This window comes from Phalacrocorax carbo, chromosome 17 (genome assembly GCF_963921805.1).
Source record: "Phalacrocorax carbo chromosome 17, bPhaCar2.1, whole genome shotgun sequence".
NCBI classification, from domain to species: domain Eukaryota; kingdom Metazoa; phylum Chordata; class Aves; order Suliformes; family Phalacrocoracidae; genus Phalacrocorax; species Phalacrocorax carbo.
Window position 1 is genome coordinate 5602141 of NC_087529.1, and position 26860 is coordinate 5629000.

A 26860-nucleotide genomic window follows, 5' to 3' on the forward strand; every position below is an offset into this window, starting at 1 on the left:
GTTCAAAGCCCTCTGACTCGATGTTCTCAACAAGCCCAAGCCCACATGCGCGCGTAGTTCACAAGGACATCCACAGCGTAGACAGCTGACGGCCACGAGAAGGATATTGCCTGCAGGCAGGCAGGGAAGGGACTGGAGAGCCCTTTCTCAAGTTAAAGTCAGCCAAGAGTTGCCTTCACTGCCTCAGAAACTTCAAGGATGAACGCAAAAAAGTGGTTTCATTGGCAGGGGCCATCTGGAAGCTGGGTTTATTAACTGGTACGGGAAGGAGCCTCAGTTCCTCCCGGTGCATCTGCACGCGAGGGCGAGCCGAGGCCGTCGAGGCCTCTCCCTCACACCCCGCAGCACAAGGCCTCGAAGGCGAGGGGTGCTGAGGGGCACCAGCCGCGGGGCGGGCGGGCGATGGGAGCACGCTGCACCTCACCCACCTCCTCCGGCGCTCCGACACGCTCCCTCCCCCCGCGCACGCTCCCCCGCGGGTCCCCACGCACCGCAGCCCCGCGGCCGGGACGGGCGCCCGCAGACCCGCCCAGGGGCGGGGCGGGCACGGCGGCGCGCACGGAGCCCACGCGGGGGCGAGCACGCACGGGCTGGCGCACGCGCACGGCGCAGCCGCGGAAACCCGTGGCGCGCGGGGCCTGCCCGCCGCGCCCGCCTGTGAGGTGAGAGGCGGCGGGGGCGCGATCGGCGCGCCGCCCCGGCCCGGCCCGGCCGCGGCAAGTCGGGACCGTACCATAGCGGGGAGGAACCGGTTCCGGGGCGGGGGAAGCGGGGAGGGCGGTGTCCGGGCAGGCGGCAGCATGGCGGGGAGGGAGAGAGGGGGAAACGGGATGCCGGGACCGCGCGGTTCCCGCACCCGCCTCAGGGGCCGCGCTTGTGCTCGCCGGGGGCGGGGTCTGGCCGGGGGCGGGGCCTGGCGGGGCGGAGGGCGCCTCCTGGCGGTGATGGGGAGAAGGGTCCGCCAGGGCTGGACGGGTTCTGGGATGTGGGGAGTGGGGTTATGGGCATTGGGGATTGGGATATAGCGGGAGCGGGGTTATGGGGAGTGGAATATGGGGGAATGAGGTGGGGACTGGGGAATGGGATATAGGGGGAGGGCACGGGACTGTTGCAGAAATGGCCTGTGCTGCTCCGCTTGGGGCTGGCACTGCACTGGTGGGTTCAAGCAGCACTGTAGACAGCGCTACAGTGGTTTGCCATTCACAGAGTGAAGTGAGTGCCCAGAGGCGGCTGTGCAGTGTCACTTACAGCCACGGGGTAAAAAGTCCAGCCTGGAAGTTGCTCTTGGTTGCCTGAGGATCCAAGCAGAGGTGCAGAGATGTGTAGCTGGGGTGGAAGCAGCTGCCATCTGCACGGAGGGGCTGCACAGCTTCAGTGGCATCCCTGGATGCAGGACTGTGCCTCCTCACGTGGTGCATGGAGGAGAAAAGTCTAGAAAGAGAAACATTCATTTCAGTAAGTGAGAAGTCTGAGCCATTCCCAGCAAAAATGCCCTGTAAAAGTGAGACATGTTAGAGATCCCACAAGGAAAAGCAACTCAATTCCCTGGTGGTGGACAGCAGTGTAGAACCTCACCATGCAGGTGCTGGTGAATCAGGCCTGTTCATAACAGCTGCCACACAATCAATGCTGAGAATGTAGTTGACATCAGTGTGGTAGATTTTTGGACCTCTGTGTCCATGCCACCTCTAACCTGTTTATTCCCTTCCCAGTGCTTTTTGGAGGTGCAAAACACTTTCTTGCACAACAACGGTTCATAACTCTCTGCTCAGCACATACATGCCCACTGAAAGCCTCAGTTCAGGATTGGCTTATATCCCCATCACTTCTCATCTTTTCTTATGCGGAATCTCCACTTCTGATTTCTTCTCCTACACAGAAAACAGACTCTCAGCCATGTCAAGTGGCCCCTGTTATGAAGGCAGCTGACAGCCCTTTGCTTCTGCGTTCAGGACACTCTGGGAGGATCTCATCTACAAGGGCTGCATGAGAGACATCTGCAGGGAGAGAATACCCTTTTTGGACATACTGGTCGGGGCAAGGCTCACACTACGGGCTTTTAGGCAAGTCGAGTTTTAGTCAGAGAAGTGAGAACACCACCGAGGGAGGGGAATGGAGCGCCTGGCCTCCTTCAGTAGTAAGTACCATAAGGTGACATCTGGGAAGTGTTTGCCATTGGTTAAAGACATTACCAGCCAGCTGGGGGAGAGAGACAGAAAACTAGCAATATTTGGTCCACAGGGTCACTTCTTTGATCAAATTCTCAAGAGCGTGAGTACATGAATGATTCAGTGGGAATTTGGGTCTGGTTTTTAATCTGCATTTTATAGGTGGGCTAGTTCAAATCCATTTTCTTGTAAAAATGTCGCATATAACTTGGCAGTCTATTTATTTTGACTACTTTGCAACAAACAAAATAAGAAGAACTTGCGGAGCGGTGTTTCATTCCTTGTTCAGCAATCTGAGCAGAGTCTGAGGTCTGGACAGGTTACAGAAAAATCTTGTTGATGCCTTTGCCACCACGGCAATATGCTTTACGAGTATGACATGAGGTAGACAGATGGGAGACTGCAGCTGTCTGTGCAGTATTCTCCACAAATAAGGTCTTGGGTCTGGTCTTCGGTGCAGAGCACGAGCATGGGTGCTGGATCAAAGCAGCCACTAGTACAGCTCAACAGCACTGATGAGTCGTACCAGGAGGCTGCCACAGAGAAGATTTTTGAGTCCGCTGCACAAGTTTAAGTTTACCCCTCAGTGTATCAGGTCTAGCAGGGATGCAGTGCCAACATCTCTCTTGCAACTCTAGCTGACAAAGAACTTTTAACAGGTATTTGGAGAAGCTGCAGCAGGAAAGAGGTTACAGAGAGTTGAGTTCACCTAAAATTACTGGGCACAAATGAATTTAGGCGATTGCAAAACCAGTGCCTTGCTTGTGTTGCATGAGATTTACTTTTGGCTTCACAGATGACCCTTTTGATAAGCCTCCATGCCGAGGTTGCTCTTCGTACCTCACAGAGCCCTACGTTAAGTGTGCTGAGTGTGGGCCTCCTCCCTTTCTCCTGTGTTTGCAGGTGAGTGCAAGGATAAAAGCAAAGGCATTAATTTCTTTGAGAAAGTCATCAAAGGCCTGTCTGGTGCCAAGCTGTTCCATAAACACATTAATAACTGGTCTCTGTAAACTTGTATCAACACACTTATTTGCTCAGGGACAGGGAAATAACAAAGAAAATGTTGGAGACTGAAGTATTGAGGCATGAGCAGCTGAAGGAGACCTTTGTGAAGGCAGCCAAAGCTACCTAAAGACATGCAGTCAGCCTGACTGTGTAACGGAGCATGCAGCTGCATGTCTGGAGAGGTATCGCTTCTGTCACTTTTTTAGGGCATGGAAAAAAAAAGCCATCAAGAAACACCCTTTCCTTGTCACCACACATTGCTTTTTCCTCCCAAATGGAAAAGAAAACTTGGGAAAGTTTGCAATATTCACAGTAATTGTTAGTGACCAGATATAGTTCTTTAAAAATTATGGGTGTGATCTGATAACCACAGAAAGTGCTGCTAGTTTTAATTATTAAATAAGTTTGCATTATTTATGATTACAAAATGACAATAACCTCTAAAACTGAAAAAAGGATCTTGGCCTTGTGCCTACATTTGTACAAAATACACAAAACCGTATTTTATATTGTGTGTGGTTTTGTTCATTTACCTGTTCTTAAAAACCCAGAAATTTAACTGTTGAAAATAGCTGCAAACTATGCTAGTGCTTTTTAAACAGAAAACCAAGATTAAAGGGAAAATATGTTTTCAGTACTTAAGAAATTCTCTGTGCTCTCTTCCTTGAATGATCCGCTTTAAAACGTACCACCAGGCTTCTTTCACCTGCCTAAGTTTGCCATAAATACTCAACAAAAAAATACATTGATTCACAGGAGTTATGCCTCGGTGCAAAAGACAAGTTAGATACCAAGACAGATTTAACACAATTTTAACAAAGATTTTTATACATTTTATGTTTTTTCTAAAATGAAATCAGAAAAATTGAATATCTTTTTTCAGCATACCAGGTGGTCAGTTTTGGATACCCGGTGGTCAGAGAATAAAAGGAAAAAGGGACCAGTTAAAATGTTTTCAGGGCAGAAGTAAGTGACTAACATAATGCTAATCTTTTGTTCTACAGTGTTTCACACGAGGATTTGAATACAAGAAACATCAAAGTGATCACACTTACGAGATAATGGTAAGTATTCCTTCTAGATAACACCTACTCAATCTTGAGCTTTCCTAACTTCCCAGGAGTTAGACCCTCGCTTACTAATATTACGTTGAAAAGTTAAGTGATACAGTTCTTTGATTCAGAGGCTTTTTTAAAAAAACAAAAAGTCTTCCTTGAGAGCAAAGAAAAATACCCACCTGGAACATCATGAAAGAGTGGAGACATTTAAAGCTACATTTTTTTATTGTGCCTGGATAGCACAATGCATCTCACTAGACTTCCAATTCTTAAACCATGTGAATCAACTTGTGTTTCTCTATTCTTGTTTTTTCTTCCCCAAAATTATTAATTTTAAAAGTCTTCAGTAATTTTTATTGTGTTTCATAGCATAACATTGTGGCATTACAGCTGCTAGCTACAACCTGTAACAGTATTATCAGGAGATCTGTAGTGCAAATTAGTTTTTATGGTAGTTGATGACCCAATGCCCTAAATAATTCAACAATTATTTTGATCAGGTTTCCTGGGACACAGCAAAAGTTTTAAACTACCAGTATTGTGTACTATGTTGCCCTGTCATTTAGAACAACTTTGCTCTTCATGCCTTTTTCTTCTCTAGACTTCCGATTTCCCTGTCTTGGATCCTAACTGGACGGCTCAAGAGGAAATGGCACTGCTAGAAGCTGTGATGGACTGTGGATTTGGAAACTGGTGAGAATTTAGTGGTTCAGCCAACTTCAGTGAATGATGGGTAGTTTTTCCTTTCATTTCACTGGATCTTACTGTTGAGTACATCAGTGCACATTGAATGTTCCATGACTTGTTGTGGGTGAGACACTAGTTCAGCAGCTAAAGTGGAAGACTGGGGTATTGGATTCTGTTTTCAAATCTGCTGTTAGATATACAAAAAAATTGTTAAAGGCTTCTTGTGAGATGCAGGGAACCTCCAGTGAAGTACAAAGTTCCCTCAGTTTGCATTAGAGTCACTAGGTTTTGAAGGAGCTCAGCTATTGCACAAGATTTTCTGTGCCTCGGTTTGCTCCTGTGTGAAAACCAACTATCGAATTTCTTGTGTGGTTTCGGTTTGCTTACAGTTGACTAGCTGGGTACTGTAATTTTTAGAGGTTTCCTGCTTCTCTGTCACGTTTCAGATAGAGCACTGGATATATTTAATATTTTACACTATATTCTGTTAAGTTAATTTCTGTAGTTACTACAGGATTTTTATGCATTTGTAAATAAAGGAGATCTGTAGTCATGAGTTCTCTCTCTTCTCCGTCATGGAAAAATAGCTGTATTAAAAGTATAGAACTCCAGGCTTCACTGAAACAGAACTGTGAGGTCTCATGTGTACCTTGCTGTCATAATTAAGACTGAAAAGTGATTGCAGTTATGTTCTGCAAGTATGCTGTCTAGTACATTTTTACCCTACTTAGTAATACAAGTAATCTGGACTTTTTCCTTAAACACTTGGCTTTTTTCAGCCTTTAGCAAATAAAGGAAAAACTGACTTCCTGGAATCCCTTGCATCCAGTTTTTAGTTCAACAAAAATTAAAATGATTGGTGCTGGTGGATTTTTTTTTTCTGGTTCTTTTTTTTCCTTTAAGTCCTCAACTGACACAGCCATTTTATTAAGACAAAATACTTCATGTTTCTAGTCAACCACTTTTCCAAGAAAGTTTTGCAAAGATTTCTAGAATATGTTTGGTACAACTGTTTCGGTGTTTTAAAAAAACCTGTTTAACATCGCTGCACGAAAGGGGAAGCCACTATCCAGTTAAAACCACAGGAGAAACTTGAGAAGCAGAATGCAATTCCGAACTTACCATTATCTGAAGTTAGTAAAATGTATAAAAAGCTCTCAAATAACAACACTGAATTTTCAAACTTGGAGAAGATTCAGTACATTCCATCAGCCAGGGAGTTTCTCCTCTACAGACAGTGAATTACATGGCTCATGACCACCAAAGAAGTGCTCCCTAGAACAGCATCAAATGTATAAGCATTGGCTCAGTGTTAGTACGCAAAATGTGAATTCAGACATCATCACAGATCAGTTCCCTGCACACAATGTGATTAGTCTCTTGCCCCAGATTATCTTTTCCCAGTAGAGAAAGAAAAAACCCTCAACATTTCTGTGTTCTTCATATTAAGCCTCCCCCTCTCCCCACTTCAGGCAGGACGTGGCCAACCAGATGTGTACAAAATCCAAGGAGGAGTGTGAGAAACATTATATGAAGCACTTTATCAACAATCCCTTGTTTGCATCTACGTTACTGAACCTGAAGCAGGCGGAAGAGGCACAGCACAACGAAACAGCCATTCCTTTCCACCGTGAGTATCTCCTGCCCACTAGGACATGCAGGGAGGTTTCCCACAATGTCTCTGCTCTTCCAAAACTGGAATGAGCAGCCTTTGGAGAAAGGCATGCACCACACATGCAGTTTGCTTTCATTCCCAAAAGGAGATCTCGTTCTGATGGCTAACTTGCATAATGTTAGTAGTAGGGTTTTCTTCACACTGTATTAAATCATTGGTGTATCAAATAAACAAGACTACCAGTTCAGTGGGAAAAGAGAGGAAATTGCATGGTCTGATACAAACATCAGGTTCTCAAAACCAGAATTTCCCGCACAGCCAGTGGAAATGGTCACTCACAAAAATCACCACAGCAAAACCCTGGGTGTGAATATTCATTTAAAGGACAAGCTGCCTCAAAGCTACTTCACACATGGCACGATACAACAGCGTGTCCTTCAAGGTAAATACCAGTGTGAGTTCTCGCCCTGATGCTGGGGTGGACACTTCTCTTGTCCAGTCCCTGTGTAGCAATGTTACCTGAGAAGGGATCTCTACCTTTAAAATATTTCATCTGATTATCCACTGTGTACCGGGCCTAACTGCTGACATGATTTATTATAAAATCAGGCCTTTTAAACTATGCTGATTTCACACCTCTCTCTTTAAAACTGCCTTTTAAAAAAATGTATGTTAAATTTCAGTGATGTAACAAATTTCTGGTTTTCCTTAAATTTGGCATCTTTAGAATTCCCCCAGTCTAGCAGCTGTTCCATTATAAAGCTCCCCAGAATGGCTGGGTAAAAAGAGTGCTTGGTATCTGGAGGCCTAAATTTCACAATAAAGTGATTAGAGCTAAAGCAGTAGGAACCGGACAGTTTTGGTTCTGTTCCTTGCTGTCACTGATTTTTTCACGTGACCTGTGCCGAGACAAATTCTCTGTGCCTCAGCTTGCTTTATCTGTAGCATGGGACTTAAAATGCTTAGCTCCTTCACAAGTGTGTTGTGAGCCTTGGTCCATTATTGTCTGTGAAACACTGGGCTCCTCAGCTGGGAAAGGCTGTATAGCTTTAATTGCAGCTCTCTGTAAATGGCACCCAGAAGGTGGCAGATTTTACACCCCTGTTGCTATTATCTAAAAGAACCTGCACGCTGAGACCGAGTGATCTGCAGAGGTTTACTGGGGGGATACTGAGCTCTGAAATGTAGAGTTTACGTTTTATAACCTATTTATTACCTTGAATTTATGTGTTTGACTTTTGAGATTACTATGAAGATCTCAGACTACTCCATTTTTCTCTGGAAGAACTCAAGTCTTTTTCTGAATATAATGCTGAATAAAAGTCCAATTGGTGTTTTTCTTCAACTAATTATTCCCGCTTTTCCTGCAAAAGAAACACCTATTTATGGATCATTTTGTGCGAAAAAAATGACCCCAAGCCCTCCACAACAACTAAAACCCTTTATCTTTTCAGCTGCTGATGATCCCCCACGGCCTGCTTTTGATTCCTTGCTCTCCAGGGATATGGCTGGGTACATGCCAGCAAGAGCTGACTTTGTTGAGGTAAGACTCTCTCTTCTCCCATTATTTTAAATTTGCTACTGAATGCAAGATCAGCAAACACACACTAGTTTGCCCCCGCCTGTAGGTACTCTTCATATAAAAAGCATTAGAAGAGAGGACAGGACAGTGATTAAACCAAGGATTTAGCTACAGAGGTGGCGCTGCAGGCCTACACAGCTGCTAGCAGGCAGCCTGTGAGTCACTGGCTTTGTGTACACGGGCTGTAAGGCACGCCGCTACCACCAGATGTCCAGTAATGAATGGCTCTTATGTAAGCGGACTTGATGTTGTGAATTAGATGCTTAGCAAAAGGGGTCAGCTTCAGCATGCTTCTATTTCATTTGCCTTAGAGAAGCACATATGAGCCTGATCCAAAGATGACTTGAAAGACCTGCATTGTTTTCGGTGTTTCTAGCTGAGGGCCCAGGGCCCCAGTTCCTGTTGCAAAACAAGCTCCTGTACATGAAGTGATGAATTTGGCCATATAGGGGCTCATTGTTTTTGTACATTTGAGCAGAATTTCCACCACAGTGTGGGAGTCATGGAGATTACCTGATTAATTCTCATTATCCTATCACAGCATCCTGTTCCAGTTGCAGCCATGGGGGTGCATGTTATCCATTCCCTAGTTAAAGCTTCCCTGTGATGTCTGTTGCTCAAAGATGGAACCTGATACAACTGTGTATGAGTAAATACCTGTTTTCAGTACTTCTGTGTGTACTGAAACTTGATACCACTTTTTAAGTGCTAGTTAGTGACAATTTATTAATCACCTCTGAACAGGAGTTTGACAACTATGCTGAATGGGATTTGAGAGATATTGATTTTGTAGAAGATGATTCAGACATCTTGCATGGTAAGTCCCGTATTTTTGTACATTGTCTGAAAACGGTGTTTCGGAGCGCCTGCACAGCATTTCACTGGGTTTCTCTTTCTCTACTCACTTTTTTAAAAGTGAACATAGATTTTTAATGATCTCGCTTCTGTGAACTGGGATTTAAACGCTGGCATATCTATGGTCCTCACTTTCAAATCTCTTTTTAAAGCTCTTAATTAACTGACATTCAAACGGTACTTATATATAGAATAATGCACTTCACTCACTACTGAAATGTAGCCAGTTATAAAGTAGAACATGACTGAAATCAAATAGTCTCCACCAGTAGTAGGCATCTCTTTAGGAATACATAAATTATGTCCAGTATATATATCCAGTATAAACTCTAGAGAAATTTACCAAAATAGAAGAAAATTACCTGAAATAGCAATTTGTCTGGAAACAGTTAGCAGTACATCAGTGTTTGAATAAACAGACCTATAGGCCTATTAAAAAACAGAAACATCAATGCCTTCATATTACTTCCCCTCCCCATCTGAAATATATTCTTTCCATCTACATAATGTTTGTGAGCATCGTAGCAAGGCAAAACTTCTGTTCTGGTTCAGAAAGAGGAACACTTTTTTCTTTGTTGCTAATACCCCTTTCCTCTACTGTATCTAGTTTCTTAGGAGATCTGTCAGTTACTCTTTAGGTTAGGATATTTGCTATCAGCATAGCTATTAATAGAGGCAGCAAGGAAGTATGTTGTTTAAGACTGTAATACATTGAAATTGTTCTACTCTTGAGATTGTTGGTTTTTCATGCATTAAGCGCGCACAGTGAGATACAGTAGCATTAGCTGTATGTGACAACTTTTTTTGTTGTGAAGGGGGTGGTGGTTGTACGACTCCAATTACTGCTACTGAGTTTCTGTGAACGTAGCTGCCTTAATAATACTAAATAACAGGAATTATTAAAATGATGTTTTAATCCACAGAGAAGAAAAGATCGTACTTTTCTCCACATTTATAAGTACATATAGTGTTTAAAAGTACTGTGTTTATGCTTCAGAATTCTCCCATCTACGTCAGGCAGTTCTAAGCTAAAGCCTTAGCATTCCTTGGAGACAGACAAATCCTGTTACGTACAGACAGTCTTTCCAAACTTAAAAAATCGGCTTGAAATGTAGCAGTGTACACAGAGCTTTAAGGAATGCAAACTCCCTTGGCTCAAAAAACGTCTAAGACTCCTATGCCAGTCTCTCTTCCTTTTAATGTTTATTGAAAGGGGGACTGCCTTGTGGACATATCACATTCATCATGCCATCTCTCTACTGTTTCTTTTTTGTTACTATTAAAAGATACATTTTCTTGCTTCAATGTCCTATTCTGAGTGCTGGTAAATGGAAAAAGCAAAATAACCTCCTGCTTCTGTTCATTCATTGATAGCTTAATATTCATTCAAGTTGTTTTACCAGCACTGTCTTCCACACCCCTCACACCTGTCCTTCTCCACTGCACAGTTCAGCCTTCAGGTAAGATAGCTCCTACCAGCCTCCTGTTCAAATTGTCAATCTGAATGCAAAGATCAGCTTTCCTCATCTCTTCAGAGTATCATAAAGCTATGCAGGGCCAGACCCTTTGGTCCGTCTAGCTCAGTGTCCTGTTAGTACCCCATAGCAGATGCACAGCAGAAGAATGTAAGAAAAGGTAAGTATAGGCAGATACTTTTCCTGGCATATCTTCCACATTTCCTGCAGTGATAAGTTTAGGGACTTCTTGAGCCATAGGTTGTGCTCAGACCATTTTGACCAAAGGACCTGTTCTCCATGAACTTAGCTAACTACTGTTAGAACTATATATATTTGTACTTTTGCCCCCATAACATCCTGTAGCAGTGAGTTCCACAATTGAGTTAGGAGTTCTACAATTTAATTATGTGTTGTGTGAAAAAATACTTCCTTCTGTCTGTCAAATCTTTTGCCTGATAATTTCATTGGATGTTCTCTGGTCCATTCTTCAGTTGTCTTCGGTATTTAGTATAGAATGTCAGGCATTTTCCCTGTGAAAACTGCTTGGCAGAGGTTATGGAGCGTGACCAACTACATTTTCGATCTCTTAGCTCAGGAACTCTGGCCATCTTCCTTCCCACAGCTGTCCTAGATCTGCCCACGTGAGAGAGAATGCCTCTAAAATATGAAGTCCCAGGGTCTAGCCAGCTGTTTTTCTTTTACATGAGAAAGAATTATTTTCTTAAAAACTTTGGAATTAGGTCTTTCCTCTCTCCAAGTTAATACAAAAAAATGAAGGAGCCACATCCTCCCTGTCCTGCAGTTCTAAAGATCTCAGATGCTGACCTGCGCTTGATTGCTTGAGAATATTTTGCAACCTAATTGTAGGATTTCATACCGTAGAAAATGGCTCAACGCTTGGATCTGAAGGCAGGGACAGGCATTTGGATGGTTTAAGAAACCTTTGTACTTCCTACTTAACAAGCAGAGAAGGTTGTGAAGCAGCCCTGGAGGCCCAGGTTCTTGTAATCTCTCCCAAGGGTGCCTGTCCCACTACTTCCAGGCAGTGGCTCTGACGTGCCTCTCTTCCCCAGCCCTGCCCACTGGCAAACTTCTTACACTAGATCTTAGAGCAATGTCCATGAAAAGCAGCCCGGTGGCTGCCTTCCACACCTGCTCAAGACAAATTTTTGCTGGCCAAACAGCAAACTTTTTTTTTTAAAGGTAAAGATGTAAACCAGGGTTTTAACACATTTTATAGCCCAGAGAAGCCCAAATGGGGTTTTGCAGCATAGATTATCAGGTTTATGAAAAAATCCTCATTTTGTCTTCCTGCCGTACATTAAACATCACTGGGTTCAAGATTAATTTTTTAAAACTACTTTTATATTCCATTTCCTGAAAGTTACTCAAGCTAGACCCTGAAAACACACCGACCAGAATAATTTCTATGGTCTCTCTTTCTTTTGTTTCACAAGTCGCAGATCAGTGCTGCAATATCTAGATTGCACATAACACAGGAATATTTGATGCTTTCGTTGGAATGGAATTCCCCCTTCTTTCCCTTTCCTCCACATTGCTTTTCTTAAAAATTCTGTAAAAATAGTTGTATACAAAGTCCCAGATCTAAGCTGCTTGACCTCTGTTTCCTGATATCATTGCATTTTCCCTGTTACATTTTCCTGTGTCGCTCTAAGCAAGTTCTCAGTATTCCCACAAGAAAAAGTGTGATTTAATACAAGGTGGAAAGACTCCCAGGCAGCCTTTTATGAGGAACACAGAAGCCTGTACCTGCTGACTCACCAGCTCCTCCCACCACACAGGAGGTCACAGGCATTGTTCAGTCACTTCTTGATATTAGTGAGATTGTATGAAATCTCTCATACTTCAATTAACTTATTGAACTGTTAAATTTTATTCAGTACTTGCAATATAATAAGTGCATACAAAGATATATTGCAGTTAAACAAAAATGTAACGGACATATCAAAAGAAACAACTAGTTACAAATCTAATTCAGCCCAGAGTGCTTGAATATTTCATGAATTACAAGTTTTCATCAGACTGAATTATAACATTAGTAGTTTATCTTTTTCCAGGCTTTTTTCTCCCCTTTCCTTCTCATGTAAATGATTTTTACTTCTAACACTGGAACGTAGTTGCTGAAACCACAAGTTCAGAAGTGAGTGGAAATAGACTGCAATTCTGGCTGTACAGTAGTGAAATTTCATTTTATAAGATACAAGGCAGTCAATGTCCTTCTAAATATTACACGATGTTTATTCTGTTGTGCAAAGCCCTGACATGCTCTGAAGGCAGATACCCTGTTTGCCTAGCGTCCCGCTTTCCTCTAGGGAGGGTAAATTTGGGCTGTAGCCATAAAGTTTGTACCAACCAAGGCACACACTGGATACACAGCCTGTTTACTTTGATTAGTTTGCATTCTTCCCATTATTTGGGCCTTGCATGCCAAACAGAGGTTAGCTAGCATGAAACAAAGGTCTCACTCATTAGTGTTCAAAAATGTTTCTGCAGACCAAATGAGGCTGAAGAGGAATGAAAAGTAAAGAAACTGTTTTGGACACACTCTTAAGAAACCAAAATATTTTGATTTTTTTGGAATGAAGAAAGGAGCCTTGAATTTCTGCCTATCACTGGATCCTTCAAAGCTCCTGTGACCATCTCAAAGAACCTTATCAGTTCCCAAAATGGACACTTTGAACAGAGTGTCAGGTTGGATTATCTTAAGTTGCCAGTACAAACAACTGCCTCCCTAGCATAATCCATGGGGAAAAGCACAGGCAAATCATTCTTATTCGTACAGCATCTCTTCTCTCATTTCAATGCAGCATGTAACAGTATAGTAGTCTGAGTTATTCATGCATTCCAGGTTTTGTAATCGGCTGTTCCTGTGTGAGTATGTCTATTAAAAACAAAAGCCCCTCCAAAAGTGTATGTGGCAGCAAATACTAATTTTTCTGTAAGCAGAAGCTCCATTTTTCCCCTTCACTTGTTCTCATGAACGTTCCTTCCGCTCCCCAGCTGACCATAATTTCTTTCAGAATATTGTGCTCTCAGGTGAAAGCATCAAAATGCAATGGTTATAGGTGCATAATTACTTGTGATATTTATAGAGGTTCTCCAACACAGTTTCTGCATGTACTTATTAAGTTCTGCCCACACAAACCCCAGAAAATAACATGTTAGCTTAGCTTGCAGAGGGTTCAAAAATATAAAAATATTTTCCATAAATTAGCACCAATTCCAACCCTTAGTAATATATTTCATTCATGTTTAACTTGCTGCATTTCCCAATTCTCATCCCCACATTTAAGCAAGAAGGAGAATTTGCTACCTGTGCTTGTTCTTAAATTAGGAAAGTCAAATACCTCTGTATGAAAATACATGATGAAATGAAATTTGAGAAAAGAAGTAAGAATATTGTACCATCCCTCCTATCTTCATACGTTATCTTTTGCTCCTAGAATAACACCAAATCAGTTTTGTATAAATTGAAGGCTTTTTTGCTAATACAGGATCAGCAGTGTAACTCAAAACTGTTGGCTCCTGTGCTAATACACACAGCCTTTGGGCTTTATCTGTCCCTGTTCATAAGAAATTTTATTACCCAGAGGACCGCACAGATGAGTTGCCGAGAGGCCAGGGGCTTCCTGGTGTTTACATATAAATACCTATTTTAAAATAGTCACATAACCACAATTCTTTCTTAATTGCAGTATTAATTATTTATCGGAGAGTGCAATCAATAAACTGCCTGTATCAGTTTTGCTCTTTTCATGTAACTACACAGAGAGGAGTGGGTTCTGGATTCTGTCACAAACAGCGGCCACCCCATTACACAGCACAGTGGGCTGAAAGGGGACGTGCTCTTCCTTAGTTTCAAAGAGCTGCATATTGTCTCTACAGCCTGTAAACCCACTGTCAAGTCTTAAGCCTCCTCTTTCTGAGAGCATATTGAAATGATTAACATAAAGGAAAAAAAGCCAACCAAGACATCAGCCAACTCTACGCCTATTTAATGACCTAGAATTTTTGCATTATTTAACAAAATGAGGGAAGGGAAGCTGATAGGGGTCTCCCTATCTTTTCTTTCAAGAATTTTCCAAAAAAGTTTAACCTAATGGTTACAGGAAAAAGAAGCTGAGGGATCTCCAAGTGGATCAGCCAGACAGATTTGATTTTGAAGAGGATATGATTTCTAATGAGCATGGCTTTTTCCTGTGCTGCTTCACATTGTCGTGAACTATTCTTTTTGTTCGCCTGGCAGACAGATAAGTTTAGAAGTTAACAAGCTAAAATCTTGTAGATGTTTTTAATAACTGTAGCAGAGGCTACTCTGAATCTCACAGTTCAGAATTGTGTCTTTCTATTTTTTTGGAGTTCCTTGTTCTGTGCAAAGGAGCCTTTGTCCAAAGATGATACCTCAGATCCTTACATCTGATAAGTTTGCTTTTCAGGAGAAGGAATATTTAACAATTCTGTGTATGGAGGAACATATAAGTGCTAATAGTAAAACATTGCAAGAAAGAAGAGGAAAAGAGTTCTCAAGATCTACCCGGGTTCATATTTACAGGCAATAATGTATTTGGAAGGAGTAGGCAAAAGAAAGCTTCTACAGGTAGTGTGTACAGTCTCCAGGAGGTTAACCTCTGGTGAGTTTATGCCCCTGGAAAATTGCCACAGGATTTTTAAAACAGCAAAGCAGAGTGGCCATTTCAGACTTCCATGAACATAAAGGCTTGAAAATTACCCCAGTACAGTGATTACTTATGTATTCTGTAATCTTTTTTTATTATTATTTTGCAGCTCTGAAGATTGCAGTTGTAGACATCTATCATTCCAGGTTAAAGGAAAGACAGAGAAGAAAAAAGTGAGTTTTCAGGCAATAACTGTGTTCCTTTGCTTCATTACCATGTTTTGGTTCCCAGTGTTGTCCTAATACTAAACATAATTGATTTCCTGTAGCATCCTTCCAGACAATTCCCATGCATGGAGACCTTCTGCTATGAGACTTGCATGACAGGCTTCATCCTGGGATGTGTGGTTCTGCTTCTGTGCACAGATTAAGACCAGGCCCGTGGCTTTAGCAATGGTACCAGCCCAGAAAACACATATTAACAGACCCTGATACTTATTTGTACACATGGTTAACAAAGGACCGCTACACACCACAACTCTCCTTTAAACTCTCAAAACAAATCATTAATTGTGAAAAGCCTGTTTTCCAGTCCTTTTTAGTGCATGAAAGTCACGTAAGCAGTGCTCTTCATGTTGCTATCCCAAATACAGTTATACGTAAAGAACTAAGCTTCTAACACACCTGATGAGATCACAGAGCCACTTTGCAGAATGAGAAACTGAAATACTATCTGTGAAACTGGTCACAGATCCAGGGCTAGGAACCAGAAAAAAAGAGGCACAACTGTGTTCTTTTTGCTCCGTATGTAATGCCGATGGACTGCACATAATTCATTTTCTGCTTGGGGGGGGGGCAAGCTGCCTGCCTGTGACTGACTGCTAGACCCCCACTTTATCCACAGAAACATTTGCATCATTATTTTTAATTCTTAGTGGTCCATAAGTTAGTTTTCCACAACATGTAATGAAGATAACTGTATTGCTGACGTGAGTTTGAATAATTTATTCAGTTCATTTGACAGCTTTTTAGAATGACTCAATCTAGTCATTAAATTCAATTTTATTATAACTTTCAAATACTTCGTTCAATATTTAAAATTATATCATGCTGTATTACTTCCTGCTGGAAGAATTAGTAATTTGGAGTAAGACTCCTCCATTCCGTCTCCTCATAATACAGCATAGTTCCGCTGAATGACAGGTAAGAGTTGACATGTATTGACCTGGTTCTTTATAATTCATAAATAAAAAATATTTATGTGGTATAATTTCCATTATGATAAATCATGTCATACTAAAAGGAAGTGCCATAAGGCTCAGTTACATAACTCAAATTGGTGTCAGTTTTTGTGAAGTTTCTACAGCAGGATGGGACAAAACCCTGGAAAATGACATAAAAATTCTGATGGCATTCTCAGAAAGGCACGGGACAGGAATATTCTTTTATACATACTAAAGAAAGTGTAATGGATTTTATAGAACAAATTCCAACCTGACCTTGACGAGCCCAGCTTTGTAGTATCTCTTATCATTTGCAAAAGTCGGGTGTTTATCGAATCGCCACATAGCAATGACCACATGACATTTGCTGAAACCTGTGACAAATGTATTTGTCATGCACTTGTAAATATCTTACCTGCCTTTTTACTCTGCTCATTTCCCTGATCCTGTCAGGAGCATTTCAAACTTATGAGTTACCTAAATCATTTTCCTCCTCTTGAAATCTAAGCTGTCATGGAAAAATTCCTTCATCCTGCTCCCAGTGGTGAAATTTACAGTCCATCCCTCACCCTTGCTCTAGTAGAAGGACATTTGTCTCTCTCTGAAGCTGGAAATCATGCTTCGTGAGACATTCCTTTACCCCCAGTTTTGGAGGGACAAGTTATAAGACACTGTAGATGCAAAATCTGTGCCTAAAGAAGCAATTTCAAGCCTTTAAAGTGACTGTAGCTCCCTTTGTGCTTAGGGCTGTCAGAGTTGGACTAAAGCACACCGCTATCCCAAATTTACCCCGATTAAAGCCGTGCTGCATCACTACATCATGTTCCCCAGCTAGCCAGCTCAAGGGTTATGGGAATTTCATGTGTGTTTAGTTTTAGACCCCTCTGATGGTCTAAATTAAAGTTTCTTCTGAAGCCTTTCTATTTGTGAGGTAACACACAAGTTAATCCCTTTTATTAATACCATTTTGCTCTCAATTACAGAATTATACGAGATCATGGCCTAATCAATCTCAGAAAATTTCAGAGTGAGTATCAGGTGTAACTGCTTAACTTTAAAGTGGCCTCTACTTGGGAAGCAAAACTTCGCATGTTCACTATTCCCAGTGCACCAGTGTGATTTATTCATACTGGACCATATTCACATGGTCTGAATTCCAGCAGATTTCCCACCCTGACTGTTTCCAGCCTGCTGGTTCTAACTACTCCCAGCTCAGTGTTTTGGTTATTGCCTCAGAATTGCTCTTCAGGAGCATTTTGGGCTCCACTGAGTAGGGAGAAGGGTGAAGGTGAAATCTAGACCTTTTAAGTGCATCTCACTGTTCTAAGAAATGATCAAACAACATTTAAATATCATCCTTTATGCTTTTAAAATTTTAAGGGCTGTATAATTTTGTTGCATTTTACTCCGCAATTTGTAGCTGTAACACCAAAATGGCCAAGAAATGTACCAAATCTTTGGGCAGTTCACAGAGGTCGGTAGTTGCTTCAGGTTCCGCTGAATTTATTTTCTTCTCACAGTAGGAGCGATAAGGTGTGTCACTTTTTCCCCCCTCTAGTTTTGGAAAGGCGATATCCAAAGGAGGTTCAAGACCTTTATGAAACAATGCGACGGTTTGCACGAATTCTTGGACCGGTAGAGCATGATAAGTTCATTGAAAGCCATGCGTGTAAGTATTTTGAGGATTTTAGCATATATGTTCTTCAATAGGCATAATTACGGGTTGCATCATCTACAATCCTTCCTAAATATATACCTCTCCCGGAGGGCAGGAGGCTGTTTTTCTCCTCCTCCCCCATCTACCTACCTCAGAAAAACAAATACATTTGTGGTTTGATACATTAAATGAGCCGCAAGTGTTTTTTTCCCACTAAACTGTGTCCGAGTTCTTTGTTTGATTTCTCAGTTGACTGAACATTCTGGTCATGTGTTAGAAGTAGTATTTTCTTATCAAAAGACCTCTGTTGGTTTACTGGGACTCTGTATCACCAAAAGAACAAAATCCCTAAAATTTATGTCTGTACTGAGAGATCAGGAACTGGTAGCAAATTGTGAATTCTTTGAAAGATACCTGTTAAACTATTACGTGTGTACATAATTATATAGTACAGCTGTCATTATGTCCCTTACCTTAAAGGGAAAGGCATTGTTCCATCACCAAATCATCTCAAGTCTTTATGCATAATCATAGCATGCATTTAGTCAAATTCCAGTACGAGTCATTACATTCTGCTTAATTCCGTGACTTAAACTGGGAAAATTGTTGCTCATTAGAAGGAACAAAGCATTTAAACAGTTGCAACTGTATTTTCGGGACACCCTGTGTGAAATACCAAAACTATGATCTTGCAAAATCATGACTCCCACATGTAAGTGCTAGTCCTGGAACCTAGTTTTGTTGTAGCGACAGCGAAGTCCTCGAGTTAACCCGATAGTCAAGTACGCACATCATACAGATCTCCTGAGTAGTATGAGTAAACAAATTCGAGACAAGCAAACTTGCTCACTGTAAAGCCAATCAATGCCTGGAAGCCAGCTGATAAAACCTATAGGCTGTAAATATCTCTGAGCAAAAGAAACATGGGTATTCAGTCTTACTGCAGAAAAAGAGTTGCCTGCAAGGCAAAATTTGGGAAAGTCCAGGTATGAATATTGTACTTCAAAGACAATATTAGATGCTATAAGGAGCCTGGATGGAGTAGTTTTTCAAACCTACTGAAATGCCTTCCAGAAATCCTATGTTATTTTTGTTTGCCTTGTCCAAGGTATGCCAAAGGAACTGTCAAAAGCATAAAGGTAAAATAACTTTTCTGACCACACTAATGCTGGAAACCAGCTTAAATCTGTGACCAAGAAGTGTTAGGACACAGCGAGTTTGAGATGTGATACAGACTTGTGCAGAGAGGTTTACCCTGTCTGTGGTTCTGGGTACTTCTGGCTGAACTGTGCAGACAAATAAGGAATAGCTACGTATACCACAGTTCACTGCCACCCCCACTGACCCACGTTTGTTTTTTGCATTTCCCTTCTGCTTACTGTTGGGGTAAAACAGTGGAATTTGAGCTGCGGAGGGAAATAAAGCGACTACAAGAATACAGAGCAGCAGGAATCACCAATTTCTGTAGTAAGTACCTGATGCATTATTCAGCCCATTCCCATTCATCAAGGTGTGGAAGGATGATTTTACAACATTTATGATGGATTGAATAAAAAGACACTTATTTTTGAAATGGATTTGCCTAGCTCTTTAACTGAACAAGGCTTTAGCAGTAATGCTTCAGTCCAGCTGTGCTTTTTTAAAGCTAGTTTGAGCCATCAGCTTGGAGAACACGCTCTCTAGCAGAGCTCTTCTTTAGTCACCACTTTGCAAAAGATCCAGAAACAAAAAAATATGTGTCACGGACCAATGGTCTCCAATGCTTTACCTGTGGATGCTTTCACCGGCTATCAACAAGTGTGATATCTGGAGAGAGGACTAAGACCCCTGCATAAACGAAATAGCCTATTTTATCCTGGAATTGGATCATGGAAACCTTTTTTGTTTGTTTGTGGCCCGAAATTAATGGGGGGAGGGGTGCAGGGTGGAATCTGATATATTCTGATGCCAAGTAGTTGTCATGAGGGATAATAGCAGAGTCTGGTCCAGAGCTAGAGAACAGTTTCTCACATACTTCCCCAAGTATAAAAACAACAGTCTGAAAATTTTGACCAAGGCAGCTGCTGAGAACGTGGTATCTGTTTGCCGTAGGTGCCAGAACATATGATCACCTGAAGAAGACAAGAGACGAGGAACGCCTAAAGCGCACTATGCTTTCTGAAGTCCTGCAGTACATCCAGGACAGCAGTGCCTGCCAGCAGTGGCTCAGTCGGCAAGCCGATATGTACGGTTACAGTAAGACTGTACATTTTACATACGTATAGAATCAGAATCTTTTAGGTTGGAAAAGACCATCGAGTCCAACCGTAACCTAACACCACCAAGCCCACCACTAAACCACATCCCTAAGTGCCACATCTACCCATCTTTTAAATACCGCCAGGGATGGTGACTCAACTGTTCCAGAGCTTGACAACCCTTTCGATGAAGAAATTTTTCTTCACTGAAATTATTCTTTCCATGCTTTAGTCAGGTGCATCACATTTTTCTGTCTGGTAATAACAAATGCATTCCCAGTTTATTACAGTAGGAACAGTCCCCAAAACTCAGAAGCGCAAGAAACTGTGGATAACAATAATAGCCCTTGTTGAAGTGCAGACAAGGAAGTGACTATTAAGGGCGCTCAAAATCTCAGTTTTCCGTATTTTGTATTTCAGGAATTTAACTGCTGTTAATAAAGTCAGGGAGGGAAATGAGGTCTTTATGGATATTAGCAAGGGCACAGATAACACTTGAAGTGTTTCAGATTATTTTAGATGTAGCAGCATTATTAATGTGTAGTCACCCTGCACAAGCATTTAAGGAGCAAGCTGCAATGCAAAGGAAGTGCATCCTGTATGCCACACCGTCTGAGAAGATGATTTGTCATTTCCCCAGTCAGTCACCACTGAATTTTTTTATTGTCCCCACTGCCCCCTTTTTTTAAAAAAAAACAGGTTTCAGACATGGTCTTTAATCTGGGAGTGCTAAACTTTTAGAAATCCTGTTGATTTCAGATCAGGGCCTGAGTTATGCAAGTTGAACTGTATAATAATTGGAAGTTGGGGGAAAGGTAGTTCCTGGGCCAATATATGCAGTTATTCTTTAAAAAAAAACATGGAGGCAATCTGAAAATTTCCTTTCTTTTCAGTGATTCCGGCCTGAGTCCCACGGTACCAGTTCCTTCAAATTCAGGTAACTCTTAGACAATGGTCTGTGATAAAAAGCCAGCCATACATCAGTAATACCATTCTGACAGCCAGCTGGAGAGTGACTCTTTTGCTTCAGTGCAAAAGCATCAGTCCTCAAGCCTCACGGTTAAGCACTGCTCAAGTCAACATTATCTCAATCTGCAACTCATTCCACATGCAAATCCTGTAGGGGTTTTTGCTGCATTTCTAGGTTTTTCTGGACACAGATGGAAAACCCATCCTAAAGCTACATCAACAAGGCAGGAAAAAATAATTTTCACATGAGAACAAAATTTTAGCTTTAAAAGATAAAGTTAATCCAGTTTTTAATGAAGCTGTATAGCACACACACCGTAGCAATATGAACCTGACAGAAAGCAGCTTTGCAAGGGAAGAACACGAAAAAACAGTTGCCCGAGAAGCAGGCAGTGGTTGCAGCATCAAGCGCTCCTGAGTGACTGAATGAGATTATACAGGTTGCCTGTGCAAGTTCAGTTCTGTTTTTCTATGAATATGCTTTTGTATTCTTTAATTCTATAATCACGCATTATGCTTTTTCCACCAAGAGGACCCCTACTTCTTTCAGTGCCCAGTAAGGATAGACGCAGGGATCAGTCAAAGCCCTCATGAACAAGACCTATGAAATCCCATCCTCATTTGTTGCGGTCACAGGATGGCATGCAATAAATGAGACTAGGATAAAGTTTTACTATAAGGCTATTAAATGCTGCCAGGGAAAACCGGCTTCTAGCTCTCCAGTTCTATGCGGACGCTAATAAACCGCTTCAACCAAACTTCTCAGAGGTGGCCACTGAGTCTATGTGTTCTTCCTCATTTCTGCCAGGAGCCCTGGAAATTTGGGTCAGAATACTAAGCAATTAGTCATTGCAGAAGTCAATACGCATTATGTTCTAAACATATTTAGTGACAGCTAAGGTCTGGTGTTTTGGAGAGAAGATAACATCGGGTATCTCAGACTGGGCATCCAGAATCCATGAAATGGGGACAGTATCCCTGAAGGGCTAGTATGAAGGATTAAATTAATTGTCAAGTATTCAGTGGTCAATGAGGGAGAAGAGGCCAAGAGAACATGAATTGTTTTGCCTATGGAACTCAGATAGCACGCAGTGTTTACAACCAGTATCACTTGTTGAACAAAACCCAAACAAAATACCATATAGTTAGTAATTAAGCAAACATCCTGCATACTGAATAAGGCAAGGATACTGCGGAAAAAACTGCCACGTGTCTATATAATTAAAGGCTGTATCATACTGAATATACAAGAGAGCAAATTAATGTTGCTTAACTTCTAGATTTTGAGATCTTGATTTTGCTGCCTTAATATGTTGTCTTTAATGTAGTTCGTGTGCATGTGTGTTATTTCCTAGGCTTTTAAGGGGGTAAAACCGAATTCTGTCACGTCTCATCATAGCATGCTTGTTCCAGGCCGTAGAAAGAGGGAGCAAGCTGGGAAGTAACTTCCTCTACATCTACCAGAGACTCACTACTCCAGCTTCTTTCTAGTCCCTCAGTTCTCTCTCTGATCAGGCTCCTCTCACCCAGAAAGGGTCCCATCTGCCTCTTACAGAGGCACAGGAGAAAAAGAGAGACTCCCCAGTCCCAGAGGTAGGACCCCGACAGGGCAGGGTCTGGAGCAGCGGCCAGCACAGTCCTTGGGAAAATGGAGCTGCAGATTTCCTGAGATCTCATCACTTTGCCAAATTTGGGAAGTCTGTCCTGGGATAGAGAGATCTGTCTCTCTCTAACAGTGCTAAATATGCAACCCTCAGCCCAGGGGCAATAGGCTTTCTAAAAATGTAAATAAATAACCCTAGCTTTGTTCTGAGCTCTGGAAGTTAAAAATACTATTAGGAAAAAAAAAAGCCTGCAAGTAGATGGCCCTCGTGAAAGTTTAAGCTGCATAGTTAAAGTTCAGCAAATTTATAAACAATAGCAAAAGTGGGAACTATCAGACTACCTTTTAATATTTTTCAGTACTGTTTATCATAACAGACAAAAATAAATCCACAAGCTGCGTTTGCTTTACAATATCTGCATCATATCTAAAGGCATTTAAAGAAAACCCTGCTTCATGAAGTTGTCAGTAATGCCAGGGAAATTGGCTGCTAATCCCACCAATAAATATCTCAGCATCCTTGCAAGGTGCTGGTTTCACACCTGCTGGGAGTTAGTCCTGCACGCTGCGCACACCCGGGGCACACCCTCCATGCAGCACTGACCTCCCTGACCCCCGCTGGAGGAGTCGGTTTAGTCAGGAGGTACAGCCCAGCTTAACCACAGTCAGTGCCAATTTGACAGAAAGCCATCATCTTCCCGTTCCTCCTAATAGCCAGTGAGCCAGGATCAACAGCATAAGAATCCTCACGCAAGTATTCACAGTGCTTAACTATGTCAGTTGCAAAATCGTACCTTTTATCAAATCAGTGCAGTTTTTGTGTTAAGCCCTAAATAACCCTGACTATAAACACTTGTTTCATACTGGGTTAACATCACGGGGATTTAATTGCCTTCTGTGATAACACACCTAAGGAACAGCCACCACCAAACTGCTCATTCTTCAGTGTTTTCCTGTCTTGTCTCCACAGGTAGACGGAGTGCCCCACCACTGAACCTCACAGGTCTCCCAGGGACAGAGAAACTTAATGAGAAGGAGAAGGAGGTGAGAAAGGAATGGAAGATAATCTCTATAAAACTTTATCTTCACAGCGCAGGTGTGCTCACGCCGTCTGTCTCAGGTGCTGTGAATATCACCACAGCTATATGCCTGGCTACTCTTTCCTGCTCACAAAAAAATCATCCAGGTTTTCCAGTTGGCTTCTTAATTTCAGTTACTGTAGTATACGTACAACATAGCTGCAGGAAGTTAGCTTATTTAGCAAAGAAAGGTGGAGCGTGCCAAGGTGCTATTATATGCTATTATAACAGCCAGAGTACGACATCCTTTTCCGCCGTTGTGAGACTGGGGTGAGCAGAAGGGTTCTTTTTTCTTAATGAACAATGGTTTTAAAACTGGCAGAGGATTTTGTCAAGGGCTTCACTGAATAGATCACTAAACCTGAATAGTGGAACTATTTCTATACTACAAATATCTCACAGCCAAACGTCAACCAGTTATGGTGGGTTTTTCACAGCAACACTAATGTGAACCATGGAGGCGATGACAATACATTGTTCTTTTCATGTTTTTTCCATATTTCTGCTTCACAGTGCGTATATTGAGCTTCTTGTATGCACACGGGGCAGAGAATGGAATCGGGCTTTCTTTAAGCCATGGGTTGGTGCTGCGAGTTTGCAGTCCCATATAGAGTGCTCTGCACAGTCACCTAAAGCAATCAGGGGCCCAGGGAAGATCAACAGAGCAGACAGAAATAGGACTGCAACCCATGCAGCAACCCCCAGGAGAGGTAAACAATGCAGCGAGGGGCCTGCCGTGTATTTATGGCTCAGGTTCATCTGCAGCCCAGTAAAGGCCTGTCCTCTAATTCAGCGAAAGGCAACACTAGAAAACTATTGAAATAAAAGATTATTTTTTTTTAATAGAAGTCATAATCTGTCCTTAGATTGTCCACAAGGCAGATTTCAGTGTATGTGAAACACGGATGTATTTCAGACTTTTCCTTCTGTGTGGAAGCTGTTTCCCCTTCACTGGAGATGGCAGCATTGAAAATCAGATCACAGATTCACCATGGAACATGGCATTTCTGGCTCCGTTCAGCATATAAATAATTGTGACTAGGACATTAGTGTATATGGGGAATCTGATTTCCTCATCAGCTGAGACATAAAGTCTGAGTTCCTCTGAATTCTGCAATTTCCTATCACTGAGGAACAATCATTAAGCATTTCCTTATTAAAAGGAGGAGACAGCCAGTATCTCCATTGGGAGCAACACAGAGCACCATCTAGAAGGCGGCTGCTATTTGGAAGCTAAATAGGAGCATCGCAACCTAACAGCAGAGCACAGGGGCTTTCGAAAGCAATTCCTTTCACCGAACTTCCAAACACGTAATGCCCTTCCTGCACAGTTTCCATCCTAGACTTCCGGAGGGGGCAGGAGTTGTGTGCATAGCTGCTTTTGTAGAAAGGTATTAAAGACTTAGTCTGCAGGGGATTAATAGACAGACGCCCTCCCTGGCTCTCGTCCAGCATGCTGAATTGCTGGTTGCAAGTCTCTGGCATGTGTACTTTCCTTGGTTTGTAGAGAACAACGCCCACACAGGACACACTCATAGTTACGCTCCTGTGAGCCGAGAGCTTGCTTTCATCCTCCTAGTTTATTTTTTAGTCAGGAATGTTTTTGAATGCAGCAGCCAGCAAGCTCCTCCCCTCCCTACCTGTGGATCGAAACAGCTCATAATGCAATTACGCTATGCCTCCCCCATACAAAAAAAAAAAATCCACAAACCAACATTTAAAATGTTTTCAGAAAAATATTCACAACGTTACTCCCCCAACAGGGATCACAGAATGAAAGAGCATGACGAGTGTTAGTGTTTATTAACTTCACCTTTTGTCTTCCAGCTCTGTCAGATGGTGAGGTTGGTCCCTGGAGCCTATTTAGAATATAAAGCTGCTTTAGTGAACGAGTGTAACAAACAAGGAGGCCTGAGACTAGCACAGGCTAGAGCACTCATCAAGATCGATGTGAACAAAACCAGGAAAATCTATGACTTCCTTATCAGAGAAGGGTACATCACAAAAGCCTGAGGACAGACATCAGCGCTTCGGCTGGAGCAGGCAGATGTGGAGAAGCTTTGAAGTCACTTTGACAGCGCTGAGAGATTTTAACAGTGTTGAATGAAGGACCTTTCCTTTTTATTTAAAATCTTTTGGGCCTTTTTTTTTTTTTGTAAAAACAAGTAGGGAGCTTTGTTAAATTGTATGAATACTGACATTTCTTTGTCTGGTTTCCTTTTGACTCCACTGTTTAACACTGCTGTTGTCAGAATTATGCTGCCACGTAGCGCTGGAAAGACTCATATGCCATGTAAGCTAATCTTTAAATGTGAATGGGCATTCATTTCTAACACCTTTTGTAACTAAAAAGAGAATTACGGTACTTTTATTCTGACAGTGACACAGAATAAGGACAGAAGAGCAGCACGTACTGGGAGTCACGCTTTGACTTTGTGTGAGTACAGGGGTGTAGAAACGCAGTCCCCTCCCTTCTTGTACTCCTTCCTAAAACAGTGTCAGCTTTCAAAAGAGATAGCACATGCCCCAGGGTATAAAAATAGAGCTTGCAGTGGTCCAGTCTTTTTAACTTAATTGTGATAAAGGATGGAAAAGGACATTGCAGGGAAGCTCCTCAACAGTTGTTGCTTTTATGTGATATTAGCACATATCACAGCACGAGGGCACTGTACAAACCAATAAGCTTCATCTGCTTGCCACTGGATTTGCGATTGTGAAGTTATATATAATCCCTCGGTTTAAGTCTTCGTTGCTCCAGCTTGTTGGAAGGGCTGGATGTTACAACCGGAGCAGCCTTTCAGATCATAAATAAAGAGACGCCCAGTACCCCGACGTTCTTTCACAAAAGGGAACAAGTGAAGAGCACGACCAACTGCCCAAAGGACACACTTCAGCCCTTCCTCCCTCCTGTTCGTGGGGCCTTATCCTCTCAGCTTACTGCGGTAGCGGCAACCTACGCAGTTGACCAACGAAGCAATGATGAGGTGCAACAAGTTACTACACACACACGCTCCCCAAACCCCGTCACA

The 26860-nt window shown here is 42.1% G+C and overlaps 1 protein-coding gene across 4 annotated transcripts; it reads left to right on the forward strand.

The window, feature by feature from the left end:
* The first annotated feature begins 574 nt into the window (after positions 1-574).
* Positions 575-26029, forward strand: TADA2A (transcriptional adaptor 2A). Of its 4 annotated transcripts, none has more exons than XM_064467727.1 (17): positions 613-662; positions 1207-1455; positions 1880-2137; positions 2965-3071; positions 4178-4237; positions 4833-4924; positions 6391-6548; positions 7988-8076; positions 8860-8932; positions 15234-15297; positions 17270-17313; positions 17845-17955; positions 19339-19410; positions 20035-20167; positions 21074-21117; positions 23723-23796; positions 25659-26029. In XM_064467727.1, the coding sequence occupies exons 3-17, from the start codon at positions 2113-2115 to the stop codon at positions 25842-25844; spliced, it is 1332 nt and encodes a 443-aa protein (XP_064323797.1). In that variant the 5' UTR covers positions 613-662; positions 1207-1455; positions 1880-2112; the 3' UTR covers positions 25845-26029. The 4 variants fall into 4 exon arrangements, with proteins under 4 accessions (XP_064323796.1, XP_064323798.1, XP_064323797.1 ...); XM_064467729.1 differs by having other exon boundaries at positions 1953-2137; XM_064467726.1 differs by lacking the exon at positions 1207-1455 and having other exon boundaries at positions 575-662.
* The last annotated feature ends 831 nt before the right edge of the window (positions 26030-26860 follow it).